The 17,269-nt window shown below is 34.2% G+C and overlaps 1 protein-coding gene and 1 long non-coding RNA gene across 2 annotated transcripts; both read right to left on the reverse strand.

Annotated features, from left to right (window-relative positions):
- Positions 1-1,978: 1,978 nt before the first annotated feature.
- LOC107813427 (uncharacterized) lies at positions 1,979-2,604 on the reverse strand. The gene is made up of 2 exons (XR_001654340.2): positions 2,481-2,604; positions 1,979-2,307 (listed from the first exon to the last, which is right to left on the reverse strand). It is a non-coding gene; the product is annotated as an uncharacterized LOC107813427 (long non-coding RNA).
- Positions 2,605-12,649: 10,045 nt separating this feature from the next.
- Positions 12,650-15,399, reverse strand: LOC107813433 (uncharacterized). The gene is made up of 2 exons (XM_016638710.2): positions 15,132-15,399; positions 12,650-13,874 (listed from the first exon to the last, which is right to left on the reverse strand). The coding sequence occupies exon 2, from the start codon at positions 13,726-13,728 to the stop codon at positions 12,904-12,906; it is 825 nt and encodes a 274-aa protein (XP_016494196.1). The 5' UTR covers positions 13,729-13,874; positions 15,132-15,399; the 3' UTR covers positions 12,650-12,903.
- Positions 15,400-17,269: the final 1,870 nt, after the last annotated feature.

The following is a 17,269-nucleotide window of genomic DNA, read 5'->3' on the forward strand; positions in this document are numbered from 1 at the left end:
CCCGCACGGCACTGACAATCTAGTCTAGCGTGCGGCGAGGACCTCATTGGCGGACAGCAACCGCACTGACATCGGTTGCTTAGCCTTACGTTGCCCTTCCAAAGATCATCAGGAAGGCGTTGCGTAACAGTACTTGCGCTCCAGTTCACGTGGCAATTTTGTCATTTCATCGGCTTTGTAAAGTTAAATTTTTTAGTTTGCTCCAAGTGAAAAGCTTTTATATTTACACCAATATTCTAAAATAATTAATATAACACTATAAGTTTCAGAATTTCATAGCCATACAAATATTATGATTATCATAAACTTCAAAAGTGGTGCATTACAGTTTCAAAATATTTGGTCTTAATCTCTAGACTTATTATTAGTAATGTTAAAAACTCTACATGGCTGTCATAGAGAGATAATTATATAAAGAGTGTACTGTCATAAAGATGGATGTAATTGTTGTAGGTAAAAAAATGTTATAGAAAAGTAAAATTTAACATAAAAAACTGTTATCGTACACAAATCTATGGTAAGTATTATTTTGTAACTTGATAAAAACTATAATTAATTAACATGTTAAATTAAGTTATACTATTGATCGTGCATAGAAAAATCATTACAATTGTATGGGTATGTACATAGCTTAAATCCTTCATCAAAAGAAGTTAACATAGTCTATATATATATCATTGACTTTAGGATCCAGGAACAGAGAATAATCCCTACTTAGGCTTTGTGTATAAATAGAGCAACATTTGTGTCGCACGGCAATACTGCTAGGCTAGCCAAAGAGGGTGGAGACCTAATATTAGCAAGCATATGCGGAGCAATAGCAGCGGACGAAAACGCCTACGTTAAGATCGTCGAGAAATTGCTGGAATTGGACCCAAATGATGATGAAAAAGAGGATTACAATGCCTGCTCACCTTGGGTGTGACCCACGTCTATTCGACCACTTTGCTGTTGTGGCTCAAAAGTTGGGAGCGTATACAACTCATGATTATGTAGATATATTGGAGTTTTTGATCGATCGATGGTCATTGGAAAAAAATGAAAGAATTAAGGGTGAGGTGAAACGGACGCACGAATTTGTGTGGGGGTTACCACCTAAGATAAAAAGGTTGCAAGAGAGAGCCGACGGGAGATCTAAGAAGTTGGAGATGCGTGATGTGAAATTCAGCTGGATTTTGATCAACAAGGAAGTGTGTGTATAACAAAGTTCATTTGTGAAAAATGTGCAAAAATAGCCACAAAGTGGCAAGTAATAAAGCTATGCCTCGTATAAAAGTTGAAAATTTGTAATGGTTTGAATATGCAAATCTCCTAATTTGGTTGACTTGTACATATACTAAATCTCACTTTGATAGCCGGTCGTTTAATACCATTAAAGTTACTACATGGTGATAAAAGAAGATTGGGATTTATAAAGGAGCGAATGAACCGGCGTTTGCTAGTTACATTTGGTTTTTCTCTTTTTACAAAAAGCTATATTACATTAGAAAACGGGGAGGGGAAATGGTTAAACCATTTAATCTTGAGATTTCACATTCAATGTTAAGTCCTAAACAGGAAATTGGGCAATAGATTGGTAAACTGGGTAACCCTATTATGAAACTTATTTTGAGATCTAGACCGTTGGGGATGCTATACTGATGAAATGAAAATGAGATTTGAACCCTCCGCCATACAAAGGGCGGAGCCACCATTGTAGCTCCGGATTCGGCGAACCCGGTAGCTTTGATTCAATTCATATATTTGTCTTGAAAAGTTCATTTATTAGTAATAAATTAACAATTTAGAACCCAGTAACTTAAAATGTTTAGAATAATAAACCTGCAATCTTCAAATTCTAGCTCCGCCAATGCTCGAAGACACAGAGCTCACCCTCAAATCCCTAATTATATTTAGTTACCTCCTTTTTGGTGATTTAAAAACTAAAGAACAGAGTTTTCTTTTTCCCCTTAAAACTGAATCTGCAAGACAAGCAAGGTAACAGCGGAATAGCATAATATAACATGGAAATCATACTTAAGCCGTTCAAAACATAAGAGTAAAATTATTACATAATATGGAAATTAAACTAAAGCCTTTGACAACAGATATGTTTTGGCTTCAAACACTACTTACATCATTACTCTAATAAAATATTGTTTTATTAGTATGAGACTATAAATACTAGGTCTTTACTTCCTAGTTAACATTTCAATGTCCCATGGTGATCATGCAACGTAGACCTTCCCCTTTCAGCATATACTCAAATGCTTTGTTGATCTCTGAAAATGGAACTTGGTGGGTAATGAATTTCTCCAGCTCTAGCTCCTGAAATTTTTTCCAGCTCACCAATTAGCTAAAAACATAGACTGATAAATCTAGAAATAAAGTTTAACTTCTATGCCCTCACGGCCAAAAAGACACGAGTAAAACTTCATTGATATTGTAAACATTCTTTAAAATGTCTGTGTATAGGTTACATTGTTATGGTGTAGAATCACCTTATTCATGTACTTGCCCACCACAGATGGAAGGTCAGTTTTGGGCTTGTAGTTGCCAAAGAAGGTGCCCTTGAGAGTCCTCTCATTCAACAGATTCATTGGATGAGTTTTGAACGCATCGTCATTCAACCCAAATCACCTCCCGAAGCTATCCGAACCATCGAAACTCACATCCGAGCCCTCTAACACATAAGTCAATATCTGGTTAACTTTTCCAACTCAAGCTTCCTCAAAAGAGACTAAATGTCTCAAACCTTACCAAAATCGTTCCGGATCGATCCGACCAATCCAATACCACATAACATGGATAAACAAAGCATAAAGAAGCTGAAATGGGAGAAACGGAGTGGTAACTCATAAGACGACTGGCCGGATCGTCATAGACAAACATTTTAGCCGTGTTCGTCTTACCTCAAGATTTCACACACACACACACACACACACACACACACACACACACATATATATATATATATATATATATGAATGCATAGGTAGAGGCATGTAGTTTTGCTGACATGAGGGTTAATTGGTGCCTTGGTACTTGACAGTTCATAATGTGTTCCCGAATCACTTTGCTTGTTAAAATGAAGGAGATAATAGCTGGTGACAGTCGTGAATGTCACAACATCGTGGGTGAGCAAGGTGTAGGATAATAGCTGAGTAATGTTAGCATTGGTTAGTTATGTTAGTTAGTGAGTAAGTAGCCAATAGACTAAGTTAATTAGCTTAACAATGTACAATATATATAGATTAGCACTGTAAAATGATTTGGTGGTATGTTCAATACAAATGAGAGTTTCTCTCCAGAACCGACTTTCTCTTTTTCTTCGATACTTTCAGTAGCTCAAATATCACACAACAATGGCGTGATTTAATATGGTATCAGAGCTTGGTGGATCGATTAAAGCTCAATTTGATTTTTACTTTTCGATTGTAGAGAAACTGTTTTCGTTCAAATCGAAGGAAGTTAGTTGCTTCTTCAGAGGCTTTGAAGCTCAACAATGGCAACGTTAGACATTGATAACCCTAGACACCCTTTGTTTCTACAACCATTAGATAATTCTAGTAATGTAATCATCTCGATTCAGCTGAAAGGAACTGAAAATTATTCAGTTTGGAGCAAAGCGATGGTGATAGCATTACGAGCAAAGCGTAAGCTAGGTTCATTGACGGAACTTGTACGAAATGTCAATTCACTGAGGATCTAGGAGAAGATTCGGAGCGAGTCAATGCAACAGTCCTAACAACGATAATGAACATTGTTTCACCAGATTTGATTACTGGAATTGTTTATGCTGATAATGCTCATGAAGTTTGGCTAGATTTAGAGGATCATTTCAACAAAGTTAACGTATCTAGAGTGTATAACCTTCAATGACAGATAGCCAAAATTCTTAAGGTACTTCAAGCATTTCTGTTTATCATTTTAGACTGAAATATCTATGGAATGAGTATGGATCCTTAATTCCTTCACTTCCTGTTACTATTGGAACAAGGGATTTTATTGAACATCTAGATCAACAAAAAAAATTTCAATTTTTAATGAGACTAAATGAGTCATATGGAGCCATTAGAAGTCAAATTTTATTGCAATCTCCATCACCCTCAGTAAATCGTGCGCTTGCAATGTTGATCAATGAGAAAAATCAGAGGAGGTCTATTTGTCTAATTTACAAGTCAATTTGGCAAGTGATATGAATGATTCTACAACATTCATGAGTACTAAGGAGAATCCAGTAAAATTTAGAAAATTTAGCAATCTGTATTGAGAGTATTGCCGATTCAAGGGTCATACCAAAGATACTTGTTATAAACACCATGGTTATCCACCGGGTTTTAAGGAAAAAAGGAACCAACACTACAGACAAGCAAATGCAATGGTAATTGACAACAATCATGAACAGGAAAATGCTAAGTACAAAGGTAAAGCTGAAGGACATCAAGGAATGACTAATTTCTTCACTGAAGAGCAATATGGGCAGATAATGAGGTTGTTGAACAAGGAGATGTCAGATGATCACATGGCTAACATGACAGGTAATGATATTTCACAATTTTTTGAAAATTGCAGAGATCCTTGGATTATAGATACTGGAGCAACTAATCACATGACTTCAAATCATAATTTGTTGTATAAGAGAGGTAATGTGCACCCTCCAAATGGTAAGTCTGTCCTTGTCACCTATCAAGGTAGCTACAATCTCATAGGAAATGATACAGTCCACGATGTACTGTGTGTGCCTAAGTTTAAGTATAACTTATTGTCAGTTTCAAAATTAACAAGGGAACTGCAGTGCTCCGTGAACTTTTTTCCAACATTCTATGTGTTTCGGGACCTGGAGGGTGAAGGGGATTGGTAAGGAGAGAGGTGGCCTTTATCTCTTGATCCCAAGGAAGATTGACAGGAATAAGTAGCACAAAGAATTAGGAGTTGTCTTGCTACAGAAATGATGACTGATATATTCACATGGCACAGAAGGCTTGGACACATACCTGCAGTGGTCATGAAGAAGCTGGATTTCTTGAAGAATAAGGGTATATCAAGTTGTAGTTTTGAATGGTGTTGAAAAATAGCCAGATTTACAATTGGTTGTTCAAAAATAGTCTAGTTTCAAAAGTAATCGAAATTTAGCCACTTTTTATGTAAAGATAAATTTGAGCGAAAACACTGTTCAAAACCCGAAAAATACGCCAATATATTATACTGAAGTTCCAGCATAAGTATGTTTGAACTCCAGCATATTATACTGGAGTTCTAGGATAAGTATGCTGGAACTCCAGCATAATATGATGGAGTTCCAGCATAAGTACACTAGAACTTCAGCATAATATACTGGAGTTCCAGCAAGTATAATTGTCCAGTATAATATACTGGAGTTTGGAGCACTGGTGCTCCAGTCTCCAGTATATTATACTGGAGTCAGCAAAGTATATCGGTCCAGTATAATATGCTGGAGTTCATACACAGGTGCACCGAACTCCAGCATATTATGCTGGATCGGTCTCTGTTGCAGCAAAATAGTATCTATTTTTCATTGACTTCGTAAACGCTGGCTATTTTTGAATGACCAGTCCGAAAACTGGTTATACCGTGTTATTTTTACGAATTTGACCCAAATTCAAATTAGTAGGTTTGGCGTATGTGTAGTTTAAATCTAAAAAGAATTTTAATCTTAGGTGATTTACAATTATATCCTTAAATTATATAAATTTTTAAGGTTATAAAAGTCCATCAATATCTTGGGGATATTTTAGTCGTGCAACATTTAGCATAAGTTATTCGTGCTTTTATAATAATATTAGTCTATATGTTCGTGCGATGCACGAGGTATTTTGCGTCAAATATTGCAAAACACGTTCAAAAGTAATAAATTTTAAATTGCATATATATTCTAAAACTATATGTTACTGAATATGGATGAAATTTTTTCGATCCATGAATATATATGAAGTTCGATAATTAGTTCCTTGAAACAACAAAAAAGGAAAAAAGAAAATAATATATAATCCAAACTAATTACCTCATTAACAAAAGTTTTGACACAATCTAAGGATAAAATGGAACTAAATATTCTAAGAATTATGTTAGCTGTAAAATTACTTAAAGAATGCAACAACATTTAAAAATTATGGTCACACCATGTAATGGCGACTCTACGGAAGTCATAATTCTTTAGATTAAGATATATTAACAACAGAGAAAACAAAGAATAAAAAGTCAATTTGTAATTTTCTAACTTTCCTGACATTGTTTTTTTGTTGTACTGTACGTTATCCAACGTTAATTAGTACAAAATTTTATATCTAAAATTAAAAATTCTTAATTACATAACAAATTAAAAAAAATAGTTTACCTCTAGAAAGTCTTCAACTCCAATCCTAATCAATTCAATTTCTAGATTCTAACTCCTTAAGGTTAAAAATTTAGTAACGATAAGGATATATATAGCTAAACTATTAAATGAAAAGGGAAAATGTTTAATAGTATGATACCTAAATTGTAAGGGAACACGTTTTGCCACATCCATTATTTTTTTCGTTAGTTTTATTAGGGGTTGACCAAAGCTGTCCACTTTAATAAAAAAAAAAGAGATATTCTATATTCAATAGTATAGATAAAATAAGCAAAAAAACAACAGTATAGATAAAGGATAAAAATACTCTTGTGCCAATCCTTTAATTGGAGTAGTATTTTGTAAGGGAAGAAGATCAATACAAAAAAAAAAAATGCTAGTCATAGAAAGACTTTTAAATATGATAGGTCTCTATAGTTATCGTATAGCTTTACTTGGACTATATAATCAATATTTTGTAGTGATAGCAGTTTTTTACTTCGTATATTAGATTGCAACTTGGACTTCAGAAAAAATACCAAAGCAGTTACCTCTATAAACTCTATTAAATCGATATATCCAACAACCATATACAAAAGCGTAAATACGCATACAAATAGCGTCCAAATATTACGGAATATAGTTAAATATCACATAAGGGGCATATCCGGTTTATACGTATTCTCAAATTTATATTTAGTTATGGTAAATTCATATAGCATGACAAAAAAAGGTAACTTTGATATATAAGCAATTTAAAGAGTATATAAGTCGGTCAAAATTAAAGTTTGAATTTTCTTCTATACAACATTATACATTATCTTAACAAAAAAAAAAAAATCTTAAAATACCAACTCTCTGCAACAAAGTCACAAATTAAAAACAGAAAAAGAAAAAAGAACATACAGAAGAAAAAAAGACAGTAAAACTCCACACACCATTGTCCTAATTAAAATATTTTCATGGACTTGGTTTGCAATAAGGTGCGGCCAAGACACAGCTTCACACTATATAATAGGAGGTACATCTTTTACTTCAGAAAAAAACACATGCTCAGTGCTTATCCCTATAAAAGTAAATAAAAGAATAACATGAATCCAAAAATATCAACTGTTGATATGTCATACTCATAATGTCAAGAGAAGTTAAGTAAGTTGCTAGATGCTTTTGAGAATACCATACACAGTTTCTGCTGCTATTCAAGAAGGGCAGGACTCAGGAGCAAAAGTGACAGGAGCTTCATACCTCTGCTTGATGTCCATCTAGCAATATATGATCTGTGATTTTCCTCTCAGCAAGAATGCTACTATTTGATGGGCCTTCACTGCTAATAGCAGTCTGCTATGTGAATTTGATCGGCATAATTGCGCTTTGTTTTCCAAAGTTATTGATATATAGAAGTATTCTTGTTCTGTTGTTCCTGTGAGATTGATATGGCAAGAGCAAATAGAATATATGTATTGTTGACTTTGGGGTGCCAATTTGAGCCCAAACCTATCTAACCCGTCCAGAGATTAGTGGGTTGGATTACATAATTTTTGCTCATGGGTTAACTTGGGCTGACCCATTATATTTTAGGAATTTTTACCTTATATAGCAAAGGTTAACACCTTATTTATTTTAAATAAATATAATATAGATACCTTTTAATGTTTATAGCAAAATATCTAATTTTGGTTACCTCCTACTCCTAAGCCACTAAATACGCTATTCGGTTACACTATTTTCTTTCTCTCTCTACTTTGATACATGAAAATTTCTCTTTCTTAATTTCTATATTTGTCGCGAGAAGGGTTTTTGAGGGGTTCCGAGAAGGGTTTTTGAGGGGTTTCCAATTACTTCGTCACTTTCACTTTTCATTGCAGAGCCAGATTCATCCTAGGTTTTGAGCATTATGCGGTGAAATCAAGATGATGCGAATAACCGAAATCACAAAATCCAAACCCCTGACCTCATCAATCGAAACCGTAGGTCACAATTTCATACAAAAATGCTTCGTCAGTCGAACAACAAAAGGAAAAGGCAAACTCAAAGCAGGGTTTTCATTGTCTTTTTTTTTCATTGTAATTCAATCTATCTCATTGTATTTTTATGTATTTCATTGTATTCATTGTCTTTTTTTTCATTGTATTTCAATGTATCCCGCTGTATTCTATGTATTCCATTATATTCACTGTCTCGCTATATGCCAAAAATATGTTCATATGTTTTTTTTAAATTAATATAATTTATGTATTCAGATGTATTATATAATTTCTCTGAAAATTGCTATATTTTTTGGGGTATTTTTCGGTTGAGAATCTTTTTTATAACTGGAAATACAAAATTTGTGTGTTATAATTGAGTTTGTTAAGTTATATTAGGAGTTTATTATGTTAATTGATTCACTTTTCGTTTAAAAACAGTGTAATCCCATGTTTTACGCCGTAATACAGTCGAATACAATAATTTGTCCAGCTGTAATCCCATGTTTCACGCCATGAATACAGTCGAATACACTCGAATACAATAACTGATTAGCTGGACTTCCCTGATTCACGCTTGTTTTTGTTACTGTATTCATGAATACAGTAGCTTAAATACATCTAATGCATCTTATAACAACAGAAAATGTATCTACAATCCGTAATATTGTAAATGGTATCTATAGATAGCTAGTTACCATTAAAAGATAGTGCTTTATAAAAAATTCTCTATATTTTATAACTCATTCTGACCCATTAAGCAGCCCAAATACAACCCATGAAACTCACTCAAAACTAAAGGTATCTAAACCCAACTTATATAGAAATTTATTTAGTTGCCCTAATTTTCCTTTTTTTTTTTCTTTTTTTTGTATTTTCAATTTTCTATTTTTTTTCCTGCACCACCCACTCACCCACCCTGCACCCCCCCGGGCAAAACCCCCCTCCTCTCAAAAAAATAAATTTTTACTTTTTTTTGTATTTTTAATTTTCTGTTTTTTTTCTGCACCACCCACCTCCACCTGCCCCCCACTCCCCCGCGCGCAAAAACCCCCTCCCCTCAAAATTTTTTTTTTTTCCTTTTTTTTTTGTATTTTCAATTTTCTGTTACTTTTTTTAAAATTTTTAATTTTCTATTTTTTTTTGTTTTTCTGCATCACCCACCCGCCCCAACCCCCCAACCCCACACCCCACCCTTAAATTTTTTTTCAACTTTTACATTTTAAGGTAAAATGCTTTTTTTATGCAAGATGAACATGATTCTAAAACATGAGTCAAGTTGGGCGGGTTGGGATATGACCCATTATTTAACTCATCTTGATTCAGCCCATCTTAACCCAAGTACACTTTGGACTGGATTGAGCAATGACTCATTTATTGACCTAACCCATCTTGGCCCGTCCAAATTCAGCCCAACTTGCCCATCTGCCACCCCTAAATTTGTTGTATAGTCGAAGAATTTGGCCCCCCATCTACATAAGTATATTATAAGCCATAATTTGATTTACTTGATCGGCAAGATAGGTGACGTATTTGTTGGCAGTCAAAGTTTTATACTACTTGGACGCTAGAAATAAGGAATGTATACATGATTAACATAGTAGTTTTATATCTTGGATATTACAATTACATCCATCTTTAATTTGCTTCGTTAGACAAATACTTTAAGTATTTAAGGTATGCGCTTTGCACATGTACCCATGTTAATGAGTATATAATTTTATAAAATTATACAAATATTATTAAACAATCTGTTTGAGATATACAATACTATAAAAAAAAAGTGTCAAGTCATTATTGTGCTTTCGCGACTATTTATCGATTGTGATTATGGTATTCATGCTTGACAAAGACTAAAAACTAATTCGGAAAAATTGCCTCTGGAATATTATATTTGGACATGTTCGATTTATGTGATTAAAACAAAAATACATTAACTGTCGCATAAAGCAACTTAAGGGTGTGTTTGGTATAAAAGAAAATATTTTTCAATTTTTTCATGTTTGGTTGGTTTTTTTACTTATTAACTCATTTTCCTCCAATTGGAGGAAAATATTTTCCTTATCAAGAGAAGGGAAAACATTTTCCAAAAATCCCTCTCAACCTTCCCCATCCCACCCCCTCTCTCCAAAAAAAGGATTTTTTTTTTAAATTTCAGTTTTTCTGTTACCACCCACCCTATTATCCCTCCACCCCACCCCTACCCCCTCCTTAAAAAAAATTTATTTTTTAACCTTTTTTTTTTGCAATTTCAAATTTCCGTTTTTTCGTTTTTCTGTACCACCCATCCCCTCCCCCTTTTTTTTTTTTTTTTTTTTTTTTTTTTTGTAATTTTAAATTTCTGTTTTTTTCGTTTTTCTGCCCCCCTCCCCCCCTCCCCTCGAAAAAAAATAATTTTTTAAATATATTTTTCAGTTTAATTTTTTTATTTATCGGTTTAAAGGTTCAAAATTTTACAAGTTCCAAAGTTATGAGTTCAGAGGTTTATGTGTTTGGAAGTTTACGGGTTTAGAAATTACAAAGTTTACGGGTTCAAAATTTCGCGCTCAAAAGTTTAGCGGTTCGAAAGTTTATGAAATTTGTGGGTTCGGAAGGTTGTTGGTTTGAAAGTTTATGGGTTCATGTTTATTATATCTAAATTATTTATGAATACTCTTGAGAAGTCATTTTCTTTAATTTGCGTAACAAACACCAAAAAATCAATAAGATTACTACTTGTTTACCAAGAAAACATTTTCTACGGAAAACATTTTCCGTTATACCAAAGACACCCGAAGTGTCTTTTATTTTGAAAATGTTTTGAACTTTTTTCTTGTAAAATCTTCCAAAATAAAAATGTTATCCTCTTTAAAAATTGATAAATATGTCTTAAGTTTTTTTCGAAAATTCGCTAATTTTTTTATTTTAAATATCAGTTTATGTAGATTTTTTTAATTTTTTTTTTAAAAAAATTACAGGATAACTTATTTCACCTACTGTTAGAACAATGCCATATTATTTTGATTGACAAAGCAACTATAATCAACAACCACATCGTTACTTTGCTATTGATTATCTTTAACTTCTCAGTTTTGATATCTCTTTCTGTGTGAATTAGCGATTTTTTGATCCTTCTGATCCTGATCCGATGTCTTTTACAAATTGATAACAATACAAATACGAAAAGATATTATATAAGATATTTATTATTAAAACTTTCCGAATCATTCAAATAAGGAAGAATTTAATACATAGCATTTAGTTGATTTAAAAAATGCTAAGTTTTAGGGGAAACTAAATCGACTTTAGATCTTTACACAAAGATGCGTGGTTAGAATTTAACTTTATTTTTATCTAATTTAGTTTACATATGATTAAAATAATTGTTACAAAAAAAAAAAGATTACAACTTAGACGTAGATACTTTCTGCGATTCCTAATTAATTATAAAGATCATTAAACCTAGAAAACTTAAAGTAGAAGAGTAAGATTCTTATCAGTTTTTACATGCATAATTAGGAATAGGCGTGGTAAATTCACAAAGATCTTCAACTTCTAGGAAACTTGAAGTAGAAAAGTATAATTTAAACAAGGAAAGTTTTAACAATCAATTTTTTGTTGATTTTAGCATCCTAAATAGTAGGAAAAATAATTAAATTACTATTTTGTCCAATATGAACTATATTTTTAAAGGTTAAAAAAGATGAACGATATTTCGCTAAGGATTTTCGTGCTTTTAATATATATATATATATATATATATATATATATATATATATATATATATATATATATATAGACACACACACACACACCTTTAAGTATTTGGGCCTGCCAGCACTTGTGAGAAGATTAAAGAGATGTTGTCTTTTATTAAGTATTGAGAACTGATGTTGAAATCAGTTCTTTCAGCTATACCCGCCTACACAATAAGGGGTCGTTTGGTTTGAATACGGCTTATGCCGGGATAAGTTATGCTTGGATTAATTATGATCGGGTATCTTGGTATTATTTTTTATCCACTTTTGATAGGTTGTATTAAAAATGACAGTTGCATAATTTCTAAGAAGAATAAGATATAAGTTATCGCGGCACTAATTACCCCTCTCTACAAGGTAGAAATTATCCCAGTACTAATTTTAATCTCGGATAACTTATATCAAGTTTGCTAACCAAACAAAGTATTAACAACAACAACAACAACAACAACCCAGTGTAATCCCACAAGTGGGGTCTGGGTAGGGTAATATGTACGCAGACCTTACCTCTACCCCGAGGGGGCAGAGAGGCTGTTTCAAAGTATTAAGGTGGTATTAATTTTTTATTCCAGCACTATACCTTCTTATACCTCGTACCAAACGACCCCTAACATGCTTCAGAATGCCAGATGGGTTATATAAAGATATCACGTCTTTATTCAATAGATTTTGGTGGGGGCAAGATGAAGGGATACGAAAGTTTCATCTACAAAAATTGCGAAGGCTTTGAGACAGCAGTATCTAGCTATGTGATATATTAAGTTCACTAATCAAATACAAAACATAATGTTGCTCTATCTCCAAAGCTAAGAATTTTGAGAACCTAATAAATAAACTCTTTCTACACACCGAAACCGACGAGTGTAACGAAGCCCATATCCTCGCCTTACTCTTCCACCTTCTCCTCCTTGGATTCAGCTGAAGCACCACCTGCAGGAGCAGCAATGGCAATAGCACCTCCACCAGCGGGTACTGATTTTGCAAATTTTTCACGTGCAGTAGCAATTAACCCAGTGATAGCCTTACCCTTGACTTGTGATAGCAGTAGCTCTATCCTATCATCATCATCAGCTTCAGCTCCAACACAGGGTAAGATGTCCTTCAAGTCATTGGCGCAAGGAGACGTATGGCCTCCCAAAATGGCGAGCACATAGGCAGCTGCTACCTTCACTATTGTGTCAAAGGAGTGAGAGGAAGCTGCTTTGAATCTGCAATTGGCATCATAAAGCTTGCTTGCAATTAGGTAGCATGAGTAAACTTCATACATTGCGTATTTCACCTCCTCCTCCGACAGAACTGAAGACGATTGCCAGTTAGTACGCATTTCACCATTATTAATGATAGGTCTCTTAATATGATCAAGCCCAGCTTCAACCATCAGATCTTCTAGTGTTCCAGTAAGAAGCTTTGGCTTCATAAGAATCTTAGCACCCAAATAACAAATATCCACGATTCTGTTACATTCCAATTTTATCTCGCTGCGAACTTCAGATACATAAAAGAGAGTAGATTTATGGCTTATGTTTTTAGGACCAACAAGAGTGATACTTTTGTCATTCAGGAACTGCATAAGAGAATCGGGGATTTCAGTTAGATCATCCAAGGTCATCATGCGCCTAAATTGAATAATTAGGCACTGCTTCTTTACACAAAGCAGCAGCAAATCTCCTCCATTTATAATATCAATTCCAGCAGCTGGATTTGGATACATCAATTCACCCCTTAGTTTGGAGATGCAAGGGTTCAGAAACAGTCAACACTCTTGTTGTTATGGTGGCACCACCCATACTGACAAAGCAAGGGCTCATTTCATAGAGCCAAGGTAGGGGCAACAGCTCTGACATTTTCACCCGTGTGCTGTCCATTACAGATTACTGTTAAATGGAATATATATGAAACATAAAGTATGAAAAATGTAAAAAGACACATTATCCATGGGTAAAGCTGACCAGGACCAGCAAAGTACATACATGAAACATAAAGTACGATAAAAAGTAAAACCACACCACGACCAGCAAAGTTCATACATGAAACATAAAGGACAAAAAAAAGTAAACAAACAATTGAAGATTTGGCATCAACCTGTTGGATGACATGAGGAGCTTCGCATTTCGATATTCTGGAACCTTGTTATTCATCAAATGATATGATATAAAAGAGATAACAATTTTCTTGCGACATTACAATCTCGCAAATTTGTTGCACTAAATCTTTCACGTCAAACCGAAAATACATTAATTAATCAATTCATTTGGGACCCTGCAAATCCATTCTTTTCCAATTCAAAGATGCTCCCCCTCCCCAAATACTACACTTACGTAAAGAATTTTCTTTGATAAGGTAAGTATACACTTATCCGAGGGTCCATCGGAAACAGTCTCTCTATCTCTATGAGGTAGGGGTAAGGTCTGCGTGCACACTACTCTTGCCAGACCCCATTTATGGGATCAAACTGGGTTTGTTATTGTTGTTGTTGTTGTTGTTAGGTAAGTATACACTTATATAAAGATTTTGACATGTGTCACACGTCAATTGAAAAATTAAACTGTTCCAGATCTAAAAGTTGCGTTCCACTGTGCCAATCCTTTTAACCGCTAATATGGAAAATATAGTGGTAGCAGACCAAAAGAAAAATGCAATTAAAGAACCTTGAGAATAATAATGTACGCAGGAGTGATCCCATGGATTCAACTTGCAGGACTGGAAAAGCGTTCTAAGTGGTTTATATCTCCAGGCAGCCATTAATATCATCAAATGTTATGTTTAAGTACTCTTTTGATCGTGATAGATTTTCCTTTTCTTTTTTTCTTCCAAACTCCTTAGTTTCCCTTTCAACCAAAAGCGGGCAAGCCCACAAGTTTTCAGGTCTCTGAAAGTATTAGAGGTTTCATGCAGCTGTATTGAACTATCCTAACTTTTCTCTCTGCTGCACCAACGTGGTCTCAATAAATTGCTAAAAAGAATGGATTTGATTTAACTTCTATTTACCATCCTAAAGGAATGAACTTTTCACATAGCACCATCTATGAAAAAGATAATTATGCATAATAGTCATAATTAGACAAAAAATAATCACATGACAAAGATTAGCTGAGGCCAGAGTGAAGGGAATACCCTACAAAATTGGCATCAGATAGTTCTCGAATATCTTCATCTACATTTTCTACAGTAGCTTTGACCTGCAAGAGAAGTCTGTTAACTACCACCGAAAAGATCTTATCTGGTAGCACGTTTGGCTAGCACATAGACAGACAAAAACAACTCTTGAATGTTTCATTATTTAAAGGTAGAAATATATCAAAATTAATATTAGAACATCAGAAAATGAGTTTTGTTAATATGCTTTTTACATTAAGGGTGAGTTTGGTAGGACAAAAATATTTTCCGGAAAAAAAAATTCTTGAAAAATAATAGATTTTCTTATTTATTATCTGGTGTTTGGTTAGGTAGCAGAAAATATTTTTTTTGAAAAATATATAATTTAGTTAAACACTATGGGAGACAAAATGGGTAAAGAATAGAGAGGGTAGTAGGTTTGATTCTAGGGGTGGGGGCGGCGGGGGGTGGCGGGGGAAGGGGTGGTGGAGTGGGAGTGGGGGTAAGGGTGGGGGTTGTGGGGTAGGGGTGGGGTGGATAATAAGGTAGGAAATGTTGAAAAGAGTTCCAGAAAATGTTTTCCCTCATTTTGGTGGGATTTCATTCTCGTCCAATTGGAGGGAAACGAGTTCACGAAGAAAATGTTTTTCAAAATATTTAAACCGACCAAATATGAAAAAATTAAAAATATTTTCCTTTATACCAAACACCCCCTAAAGCTGCAATGAAACAATTTCTATTGCTTTAAATAATTTGGTTTCTTTGCGAAGAGAAACTACACCAACTGGGGGAAATGGAGTGAATTAAGACAGACAGACTAAAGAAAGTAGATCACCTCAATCAAGATGAAAAGAGTATTTACAAACCACTAAACAAAGCATATTAATTTTGCATTGGATGGATTTCTAAGAAAACCTTATCAAGAGACAAAACCAAAAATTCTAGACGGAACATCATTGTTCAAAGGATTCACAGGCAACCTCAACTATGTTAAATAGAGGCGTAGTTGACAGAATTTAACATCCTAGTTCAATTTGTCTTGATGGAAAGAAAAGCAAAGGGAAAAGGGTTGAATACATAGACGGCCCCTCAGACTTACCAAATTTCTTCATTTAGCAACTTAGTTTTGAATTAAGGCTACAAGAACTCCTCAATCGATGCCAAATTGTTCCAATTAAACACAACACTCGGTCTTTCGAGCAACTTAAGGGCATGGCGGACAAGAGAGGTTGCTCAGATGATCAACACCGCACCTACAATCCTAGGGTCATGGGTTCCAGTCACGAGCAATAACTCCAACAAAGGGATAGAAGGGGAATCAAACAGAAAGGAAATCTAAAAAAAGGACATGGTGTCAAGCGCCTCCTACGTGGAAAACTCAAACAATTAAAACATTCCACCTATTATTTTAATTTCACACATCAGATTTAACATAAAAAATTTATTCTTAACAAAAAACTATCTCTGTCCCTACCCCCTTCTTCTCGCCCCCTCTCCTTCCTGATCTATCCACCGTTAAACCACCACAAAACCCATAGCTACAATCACATAAGCATATTTTGAAGAACTTACGGTGTGCTCTGATCCTCCTTTGCCTCCCTTTCCACGTCCTGACATCCTCAATAAACTTCAATTCTCTGCAAAACCTTTGAATTTATTAAAAGTGAAAAGTAGTTGCTAAAACTTTTTACATCATCTCATGAATTAGAGAAACTCTATCTCAAAAATGTTCATTCTTTAACCGGAAATTGACAGATTAATTAATGAACAAGACGAGAAAACTGACGTAGACAAATGAAGATAGAGAGAGAGGGATAGATTGGTGAACCTGATAATAGTCGGAAGTTTAAGAGCTTGAATACTAAAGAGAACTGTAGATGATAATGGAAATGCAGGGGCTAAATTGTTGGTCTATTTAAGGGGAGTTGAGAGCTTCGATCTGTGTGTGGTCACGGGGAATAACATTTGACGAGAAAATAACCCGCTAAACTTTTTTTTCAAACCCGCTAAACTTTTGATATTGTTTTCCATTTGGGGCTAATTTCTTCTAAGTGTAACTCATTTTTTATTTTCCAAAACAAAAGTATTACTGGCGATTATGTCACCTCAACATGTAACACATTGTACTTTTTAGAATTTTAATATAGAAACATTAG

Source organism: Nicotiana tabacum, chromosome 5, assembly GCF_000715075.1.
Source record: "Nicotiana tabacum cultivar K326 chromosome 5, ASM71507v2, whole genome shotgun sequence".
In the NCBI taxonomy this organism is placed as follows: Eukaryota; Viridiplantae; Streptophyta; class Magnoliopsida; order Solanales; family Solanaceae; genus Nicotiana; species Nicotiana tabacum.